General features: G+C 53.9%; 1 protein-coding gene across 2 annotated transcripts; it reads right to left on the bottom strand.

Annotated features, from left to right (window-relative positions):
• Positions 1 to 6: 6 nt before the first annotated feature.
• LOC142923335 (uncharacterized) lies at positions 7 to 9,977 on the bottom strand. Of its 2 annotated transcripts, none has more exons than XM_076064409.1 (2): positions 9,891 to 9,977; positions 7 to 2,188 (listed from the first exon to the last, which is right to left on the bottom strand). In XM_076064409.1, the coding sequence occupies exon 2, from the start codon at positions 1,968 to 1,970 to the stop codon at positions 30 to 32; it is 1,941 nt and encodes a 646-aa protein (XP_075920524.1). In that variant the 5' UTR covers positions 1,971 to 2,188; positions 9,891 to 9,977; the 3' UTR covers positions 7 to 29. The 2 variants fall into 2 exon arrangements, with proteins under 2 accessions (XP_075920524.1, XP_075920525.1); XM_076064410.1 differs by lacking the exon at positions 9,891 to 9,977 and adding an exon at positions 6,642 to 6,666.
• Between the last annotated feature and the right edge of the window lie 836 nt (positions 9,978 to 10,813).

The raw sequence follows: 10,813 nt of genomic DNA, 5'->3' as shown, positions 1-10,813 counted from the left end.
CCTCAATCACTGCTCCAAACAAACTTTATTCAGACGACAAGATGTGGATGGGTGAGTGGATTGGTGAGTGGATTGGTGAGTGAGTGGGTGAGTGGATGGGTGGATAGGTGGATGGGTGAGTGAGTGGGTGAGTGAGTGGATGGGTGGGAGAGTGAGTGAGTGGGAGAGTGAGTAAGTGGATGGATGGGTGGGTGAATGGATGGATGGGTGAGTGAGTGGATGGATGGGTGAGTGGATGGGTGGATGGGTGAGTGGATGGGTGGATGGGTGAGTGGATGGGTGGGTGGGTGAGTGGATGGGTGGGTGGGTGAGTGGATGGGTGGGTGGGTGAGTGGATGGGTGGGTGGGTGAGTGGATGGGTGGGTGGGTGAGTGGATGGGTGGGTGGGTGAGTGGATGGGTGAGTGGATGGGTGGGTGGGTGGGTGAGTGGATGGGTGGGTGGGTGAGTGGATGGGTGGATGGGTGAGTCGATGGGTGGGTGAGTGGATGGGTGAGTGGATGGGTGGGTGGGTGAGTGGATGGGTGGGTGAGTGGATGGGTGGGTGGGTGAGTGGATGGGTGAGTGGATGGGTGAGTGGATGGGTGGGTGGGTGAGTGGATGGGTGGGTGGGTGAGTGGATGGGTGGGTGAGTGGATGGGTGGGTGAGTGGATGGGTGGGTGAGTGGATGGATGGGTGGGTGGGTGGGTGAGTGGATGGGTGGGTGGGTGGGTGAGTGGATGGGTGGGTGGGTGAGTGGATGGGTGGGTGGGTGAGTGGATGGGTGGGTGGGTGAGTGGATGGGTGGGTGGGTGAGTGGATGGGTGGGTGGGTGAGTGGATGGGTGAGTGGATGGGTGGGTGGGTGGGTGAGTGGATGGGTGAGTGGATGGGTGGGTGAGTGGATGGGTGAGTGGGTGAGTGGATGGGTGGGTGGGTGAGTGGATGGGTGAGTGGATGGGTGGGTGAGTGGATGGGTGAGTGGGTGAGTGGATGGGTGGGTGAGTGGATGGGTGGGTGAGTGGATGGGTGGGTGAGTGGATGGGTGGGTGAGTGGATGGGTGGGTGAGTGAGTGGGTGGGTGAGTGAGTGGGTGGGTGAGTGGATGGGTGGGTGAGTGGGTGGGTGGGTGGGTGAGTGGGTGGGTGGGTGAGTAAATGGATGGGTGGGTAAGTGGATGGGTGGGTGGGTGAGTGAATGGGTGAGTGGATGGGTGGGTGAGTGAATGGATGGGTGGGTGAGTGGATGGATGGGTGGGTGAGTGGATGGGTGGGTGAGTGAGTGGGTGGGTGAGTGGGTGAGTGGATGGGTGAGTGGATGGGTGAGTGGATGGGTGGGTGGGTGAGTGGATGAGTGGGTGAGTGGATGGGTGGGTGAGTGAGTGGGTGGGTGAGTGAGTGGGTGGGTGAGTGGGTGGGTGAGTGGATGGGTGAGTGGATGGGTGGGTGAGTGGGTGGGTGGGTGGGTGAGTGGGTGGGTGGGTGAGTAAATGGGTGGGTGAGTGAATGGATGGGTGGGTAAGTGGATGGGTGGGTGGGTGAGTGAATGGGTGAGTGGATGGGTGGGTGAGTGAATGGATGGGTGGGTGAGTGAATGGGTGGGTGAGTGAATGGGTGGGTGAGTGAATAGGTGGGTGAGTGAATGGATGGGTGAGTGGATGGGTGGGTGAGTGAATGGGTGAATGGATGGTGAGTGGATGGGTGGGTGAGTGAATGGGTGAGTGGATGGGTGGGTGAGTGAATGGGTGGGTGAATGGGTGGGTGGGTGAGTGAATGGGTGGGTGGGTGAATGGGTGGGTGGGTGAATGGGTGGGTAGGTCAGTGAGTGGGTGGGTGAGTGAATGGGTGGGTGGGTGAGTGAATGGGTGGGTGAGTGAATGGGTGGGTGGGTGAGTGAATGGGTGAGTGAATGGGTGAGTGAATGGGTGGGTGGGTGAGTGAATGGGTGGGTGAGTGGATGGACGGGCGGGCGGCCGGCAACAATCAGCACCATCCGCTACGAGTGGGGCGTGGTGCTGTACCACGACCTCAGCATATCGGGGAGTTTAGGGGTCGCAGCGACCTCTGGCGCCGCAGAGGTCAAGAGGCCGCAGAAGTCTGGGAGTTCAGGGGTCTCGGGGTGGATTTGACCTGCGACCTCCACCGCTGCAGGGGCTAGGAGGTCAGGGGTCGCGAGTTCCGGAGAGGTCAAAGGTGACGCCCCGTCAATTCCTGAGGGCGGGGGTGTGGGTGAGCGGGGTTAAAGGTCAGTAGCAGCTGTGGTGACATCACCATACCCACACGGTCACACACACAGACAAAGGTCCCCCGTGTAGCCTCAACAGACTGTAGGGGCAAGTGCTGTTAGCGAGCAGCACCTGTGAAGGCCGGTTTGCTGGGTTCGTAGCGCACAAAGACACATTCACAGACAGACACATTCACAGACAGACACACAGACACACACACATTCAGACACATTCACAGACAGACACACACACAGACACACACACAGACACACACACATTCAGACAGACACACACAGACACACACACAAAAACACATTCACACAGACACACACAAAGACACATTCACAGACAGACACACACACAAAGACACACACACAGACACACAGACACACACACAGACACACACATTCAGACACATTCACACACAGACACACACACAAAAACACATTCACACAGACACACACAAAGACACATTCACACAGACACACACACACAGACACACACAGACACACACACACAGACACACACACAGACACACACACAGACACACACACAGACACACACACATTCAGACACATTCACACACAGACACACACACAAAAACACACACAGACACACACACAGACACACACACACAGACACACACACACAGACACACATAGACACACACACAAAGACACACAGACACACACACAGACACACACAGACACACACACAGACACACACAGACACACACACAGACACACACAGACACACAGACACACAGACACACACAGACACACACACAGACACACACACACAGACACACACACAGACACACACACACAGACACATTCACACACAGACACACACAGACACACACACAGACACACACACAGACACACACACAAAGACACACACAGACACACACAGACACATTCACACACAGACACACACACAAAGACACACACACAAAGACACGCACACAAAGACACAGAAACATTCACACACAGACACACATTCACACAGACACAGACAGACACAGACACACACAGACACATTCACACACAGAGACACACACACAAAGACACACACACAAAGACACATTCACACACACATTCACACAGACACACACAGACACACACAGACACACACACAGACACACACACAAAGACACATTCACACACAGACACAAAGACACATTCACACACAGACACACACAGACACATTCACACACAGACACATTCACACACAGACACATTCACACACACAGACACACACAGACACATTCACACACACAGACACAAATTCACACACAAAGACACACACAGACACACATACAAAGACACAGAGACACACATTCACACACACAAAGACACATTCACACAGACACACATTCACACACACAAAGACACACAGACACATTCACACAGACACACATTCACACACACAAAAACACATTCACACAGACACACATTCACACACAGACACATTTACACACACACAGACACACATTCACACAAACAAAGACACACACAGAAACACATTAACACACATTCACACACACAGACACACATAAAGACACACACAGACACACATTCACACGCACAAAGACACACACAGACACACATTCACACACACAAAGTCACACATTCACACACAAACAAAGACACACACAGAAACACATTCACACACACACACATTCACACACACAGACACACATTCACACACACAAAGACACACATTCACACACAAAGACACACACAGAAACACATTCACACACACACATTCACACACACATTCACACACACACACACACACATTCACACACACAGACACACATTCACACACACAAAGACACACATTCACACAAACAAAGACACACACAGAAACACATTCACACACACATTCACACACATTCACACACACACATTCACACACACAGACACACATTCACACACACAAAGACACACATTCACACACAAACAAAGACACACAGAAACACATTCACACACACATTCACACACACATTCACACACACACAGACACACATTCACACACACACATTCACACACACACATTCACACACACACATTCACACACACACACATTCACACACATTCACACACACAAAGACACACATTCACACACACAAAGACACACATTCACACACACAGACACACACAGACACACATTCACACACACACACATTCACACACACATTCACACACATTCACACACACAAAGACACACATTCACACACACAAAGACACACATTCACACACACACACACAGACACACACAGACACACATTCACACACACACATTCACACACACATTCACACACACAGACACACATTCACACACACACACACAGACACACATTCACACACACACAAAGACACACACACACACATTCACACACACACACATTCACACACACACACATGCACACACACAGACACACATTCACACACACACATTCACACACACATTCACACACACAGACACACATTCACACACACAAAGACACACACACACATTCACACACACATTCACACACACATTCACACACACAAAGACACACACACATTCACACACAACAACCGCCATTGGCCACTAAGTGGCGGTGACGTCACCACGACGCTTGTGCCAGGCTATGTGCACCTTGAGGCCACGTGAAGTGTCGAACGCCCACTGGCAGGAGGTCACTGGGCAGACCCAGGTGCCACGGGTCGACTGACTGAGATGACTGGCTGATGCACCACCTGTGCCCCCTACTGTGCCAACCTGCTGTCCTTTAGCCACCCGGCGCTCCGCTCGTTGTTGTGAGCGTCGCTCCTCCGCCCTCCGTTATTGTTGGAGGGCGACTGCCTCCAACTGCCCAGTAGCATCCTTCACGAGCCTCCTCCACAGAGGCCGATCTTGACACCGCTGGTACCAGTCATCGGCAAGTCCACTCAGCTCCACGTCCTCCTGTACCACATCACTCCATCTCTTTTCTAGCCCGTGCCGCGCCCGCTTAGCCCCCTCAATCCGGCCAAACAAAAGCTGTTTCGGCATGCGGTGGCTGGGCATGCGGGCTACATGACCCAGCCATCGCAGCCTTGCCTGCCGGAGGAGCTCACCGATGGGACCCTGCCCAGATCTTTCAAGGATTTGTGAGCTCCTCACACAATCCAGTCTGGTTAAACCCAGGATGGATCGTAGGCAGGCCAGCCTAAATGTTTCTAACCGGCGAAGATGTTCCATTAGGGGGGTCCACGTTTCGCAAGCGTAGAGAAGGGAGGGAATGACCGTGGCCGAGAAGACCTGAAGCTTAGTGCGGAGCGACAGACCAGGTAGCTTCCACACAGCGTTACGCAACCGATGAAAAGATATTGCCGCTCGACTGATTCGGAGTGAGACCTCTGCTGTTAAACTGGAGCCAGTCATAAGCACACTGCCCAGGTATGGGAAACTCTCCACTCTCTCCACAACTGCCCCATCACCGATTGGGAGTTGTGGGAGTGGAGTGTCCGATGGTACAAAATACCCAGGCAGGTGCTTAGTTTTGGTGGGGCTGATGGTAAGGCCCCACCTCTTAGTGGCACGCTCCAGTCTCAGCAGCAGCGTCTCCAACTCCTCCTCTGACTGAGCAGCTATTACCAAATCATCAGCATACATAACGTGGTTGAGCAATAGGGAGCCATCCCTTGACCGCACCCGGGCATCGATTAGCCTCCCATTATATCTGTACCATATGGAGATTCCCCCGGTACAGCTATTGAAGGCTTCACGAACTACGTGGTCAAAATAGATGTTAAATAATGTGGGAGCCAGAGGACATCCCTGTCGCACCCCAAGGTGTACAGGGAATGGCTCTGACTCCCGGCCACGTAGTTTTACCCGGGCCCGCTCACCATCATGAAGGTCCTTAATGATCGTGAGCAGAGGGTCAGGTACTCCAAAAGCACGAAGAACGACCCAGAGCCCAGGCCTACTGATGGTATCATAGGCCTTGACCAGGTCAATAAAGCAGAGATGTAGGTCTTGTTGGGATTCCCTACACCTCTGCTGTAGCAGACGGACAGAAAATATGGCATCTGTGCAGGACCGCCCTTTCCTGAAACCGCATTCACACACACACATTCACACACACATTCACACACAGACACACATTCACACACACACATTCACACACACACATTCACACACACAGACACACGCTCAACCATAGCGGCCTCTAGTGGAGACACCTCCCCCCCAATCTGCGGGGGAGGCAAGAACCGTCTCCCACTCACCGCTCACCGCTCACCCACCCACTCACCGCTCACCGCTCACCACTCACCGCTCACCACTCACTCACCGCTCACCACTCACCACTCACCCACACCACTCACCACTCACCGCTCACCACTCACGGCTCACCCACTCACCACTCACCGCTCACCGCTCACCACTCACCGCTCACCACTCACCGTAGTCCAACCTCACCCTCACCACTCACCCACACCGCTCACCGCTCACCACTCACCACTCACCGCTCACCACTCACCGTAGTCCAACCTCACCCTCATCCACTCACCCACACCGCTCACCACTCACCACTCACACACACCACTCACCACTCACCCACACCACTCACCCACACCACTCACACACACCACTCACCACTCACACACACCGCTCACCACTCACCACTCGCTCACCGCTCACCGCTCACCAGTCACCACTCACCACCCACACCACTCACCCACACCACTCACCACTCACCCACACCACTCACCCACACCACTCACACACACCAACTCACCGCTCACCGCTCACCACTCACCACTCGCTCACCGCTCACCCACTCACCCTCTCACCACTCATCACTCACCACTCGCTCACAGCTCACCACTCACCGTAGTCCAACCTCACCCTCACCACTCACCCACACCACTCACCACTCACCACTCGCTCACCACTCACCGTAGTCCAACCTCACCCTCACCACTCACACACACCACTCACAGCTCACCGCTCACCACTCACCGTAGTCCAACCTCACCCTCACCACTCACACACACCACTCACAGCTCACCGCTCACCACTCACCGTATTCCAACCTCACCCTCACCACTCGCTCACCGCTCACCACTCACCACTCACACACACCACTCACACTCACCCTCACCACTCACCGTAGTCCAACCTCACCCTCACCACTCACCACTCACACTCACCACTCGCTCACCACTCACCACTCACCGCTCACCACTCACCGCTCACCACTCACCGCTCACCACTCACCGCTCACCACTCACACACACCGCTCACCACTCACCACTCACACTCACCACTCACCGTAGTCCAACCTCACCCTCACCACTCACACTCACCACTCACCCACACCACTCACACTCACCACTCACACTCACCACTCACCACACACCACTCACCACTCACCCTCACCACTCACCGTAGTCCAACCTCACCGCTCACCACTCACCGTAGTCCAACCTCACCCACACCACTCACCACTCACCGTAGTCCAACCTCACCACTCACCACTCACCGCTCACCACTCACCACTCACCGCTCACCACTCACACTCACCACTCACCCTCACCACTCACCGTAGTCCAACCTCACCCTCACCCTCACCACTCACACTCACCACTCACCACTCACACACACCACTCACCGTAGTCCAACCTCACCACTCACCCACACCACTCACCCACACCACTCACCACTCACCCACTCACCCACTCACCGCTCACACACACCACTCACCGTAGTCCAACCTCACCACTCACCACTCGCTCACCACTCACCGTAGTCCAACCTCACCCTCACCACTCACCACTCACATACACCACTCACCACTCACCCACACCACTCACATACACCACTCACCACTCACACTCACCACTCACCACTCACCCACACCACTCACCACTCACCGCTCACCACTCACCGTAGTCCAACCTCACCCTCACCGCTCACACACACCACTCACACTCACCACTCACCCACTCACCGCCTCACCCACTCACCGCTCACCACTCACCCACACCACTCACCACTCACCCACTCACCCTCTCACCACTCACCACTCGCTCACCACTCACCGTAGTCCAACCTCACCCTCACCACACACCCTCACCACTCACCACTCGCTCACCACTCACCGTAGTCCAACCTCACCCTCACCACACACCCTCACCACTCACCACTCGCTCACCACTCACCGTAGTCCAACCTCACCCTCATCACACACCCTCACCACTCACCACTCGCTCACCACTCACCGTAGTCCAACCTCACCCTCACCACACACCCTCACCACTCACACTCACACTCACCACTCACCGTAGTCCAACCTCACCCTCACCACACACCCTCACCACTCACCACTCGCTCACCACTCACCGTAGTCCAACCTCACCCTCATCACACACCCTCACCACTCACCACTCGCTCACCACTCACCGTAGTCCAACCTCACCCTCACCACACACCCTCACCACTCACACTCACACTCACCACTCACCGTAGTCCAACCTCACCCTCACCACACACCCTCACCACTCACCACTCGCTCACCACTCACCGTAGTCCAACCTCACCCTCACCACACACCCTCACCACTCACACTCACACTCACCACTAGAACACCGTAGTCCAACCTCACCCTCACCACACACCCTCACCACTCGCTCACCACTCACCGTAGTCCAACCTCACCCACACCACTCACCACTCACCGTAGTCCAACCTCACCCTCACCACTCACCTCACCACTCACCACTCGCTCACCACTCACCACTCACCCTCACCACTCACCGTAGTCCAACCTCACCCTCACCACTCACACCACTCACACACACCACTCACCGTAGTCCAACCTCACCCACACCACTCACACTCACCACTCACCACTCACACACACCACTCACCACTCACCTCACCACTCACCACTCACCCTCACCACTCACCGTAGTCCAACCTCACCCTCACCACTCACCTCACCACTCACACACACCACTCACCGTAGTCCAACCTCACCCACACCACTCACACTCACCACTCACCACTCACACTCACCACTCACCACTCACACACACCACTCACCACTCACCTCACCACTCACCACTCACCCACACCACTCACCACTCACCGCTCACCACTCACCGTAGTCCAACCTCACCCTCACCACACACCCTCACCACTCACCACTCGCTCACCACTCACCGTAGTCCAACCTCACCCTCACCACTCACACTCACCACTCACACTCACCACTCACCGTAGTCCAACCTCACCCTCACCACTCACACTCACCACTCACCCACACCACTCACACTCACCACTCACACTCACCACTCACCACTCACCCTCACCACTCACCACTCACCCTCACCACTCACCGTAGTCCAACCTCACCGCTCACCACTCACCGTAGTCCAACCTCACCCACACCACTCACCACTCACCGTAGTCCAACCCTCACCCTCACCACTCACCGCTCACCACTCACCACTCACCGCTCACCACTCACACTCACCACTCACCCTCACCACTCACCGTAGTCCAACCTCACCCTCACCACTCACACCACTCACACACACCACTCACCGTAGTCCAACCTCACCCACACCACTCACACTCACCACTCACCACTCACACACACCACTCACCACTCACCTCACCACTCACCACTCACCCTCACCACTCACCGTAGTCCAACCTCACCCTCACCACATTCGAGTCCCTCCGGGAAGCCTCCGTGGAGGAATTGATGAGGCCAGGGGGAGGGGCCACCCTGGGGGATGGGAGACGGAGAGACACACTCACCCATTTACTCACCTATTTACTCACCTATTTACTCACCCATTTACTCACCTATTTACTCACCTATTTACTCACCCATTTACTCACCTATTTACTCACCTATTTACTCACCCATTTACTCACCCACTCACCTATTTACTCACCTATTTACTCACCTATTTACTCACCTATTTACTCACCCATTTACTCACCCATTTACTCACCTATTTACTCACCTATTTACTCACCCACTCACCTATTTACTCACCCATTTACTCACCCATTTTACTCACCTATTTACTCACCCATTTACTCACCTATTTACTCACCTATTTACTCACCCATTTACTCACCTATTTACTCACCTATTTAATCACCTATTTACTCACCTATTTACTCACCCACTCACCTATTTACTCACCCACTCACCCATTTACTCACCTATTTACTCACCTATTTTACTCACCCATTTACTCACCCATTTACTCACCTATTTACTCACCCACTCACCTATTTACTCACCCATTTACTCACCTATTTACTCACCTATTTACTCACCTATTTACTCACCCATTTACTCACCTATTTACTCACCTATTTACTCACCCACTCACCTATTTACTCACCCATTTACTCACCTATTTACTCACCTATTTACTCACCCATTTACTCACCTATTTACTCACCTATTTTCTCACCCATTTACTCACCTATTTACTCACCCATTTACTCACCTATTTACTCACCTATTTACTCACCTATTTACTCACCTATTTACTCACCCTTTACTCAACCATTTACTCACCTATTTTACTCACCTATTTACTCA

Source organism: Petromyzon marinus, unplaced genomic scaffold (assembly GCF_048934315.1).
Source record: "Petromyzon marinus isolate PM22_M1 ecotype Great Lakes invasive population unplaced genomic scaffold, UKy_Petmar_22M1.pri1.0 PM_Scaffold_429, whole genome shotgun sequence".
Lineage (NCBI taxonomy): Eukaryota > Metazoa > Chordata > Hyperoartia > Petromyzontiformes > Petromyzontidae > Petromyzon > Petromyzon marinus.
The sequence above is the reverse complement of the archived record's forward strand: the minus strand, read 5'-3'. Positions and strand labels throughout refer to the sequence as shown.

What these genes read in the sequence shown, in the direction of transcription:
- LOC142923335 (XM_076064409.1), bottom strand. Translation starts at nt 1,970, where the DNA reads ATGGTGCTGATTGTTGCCGGCCGCCCGCCCGTCCATCCACTCACCCAC.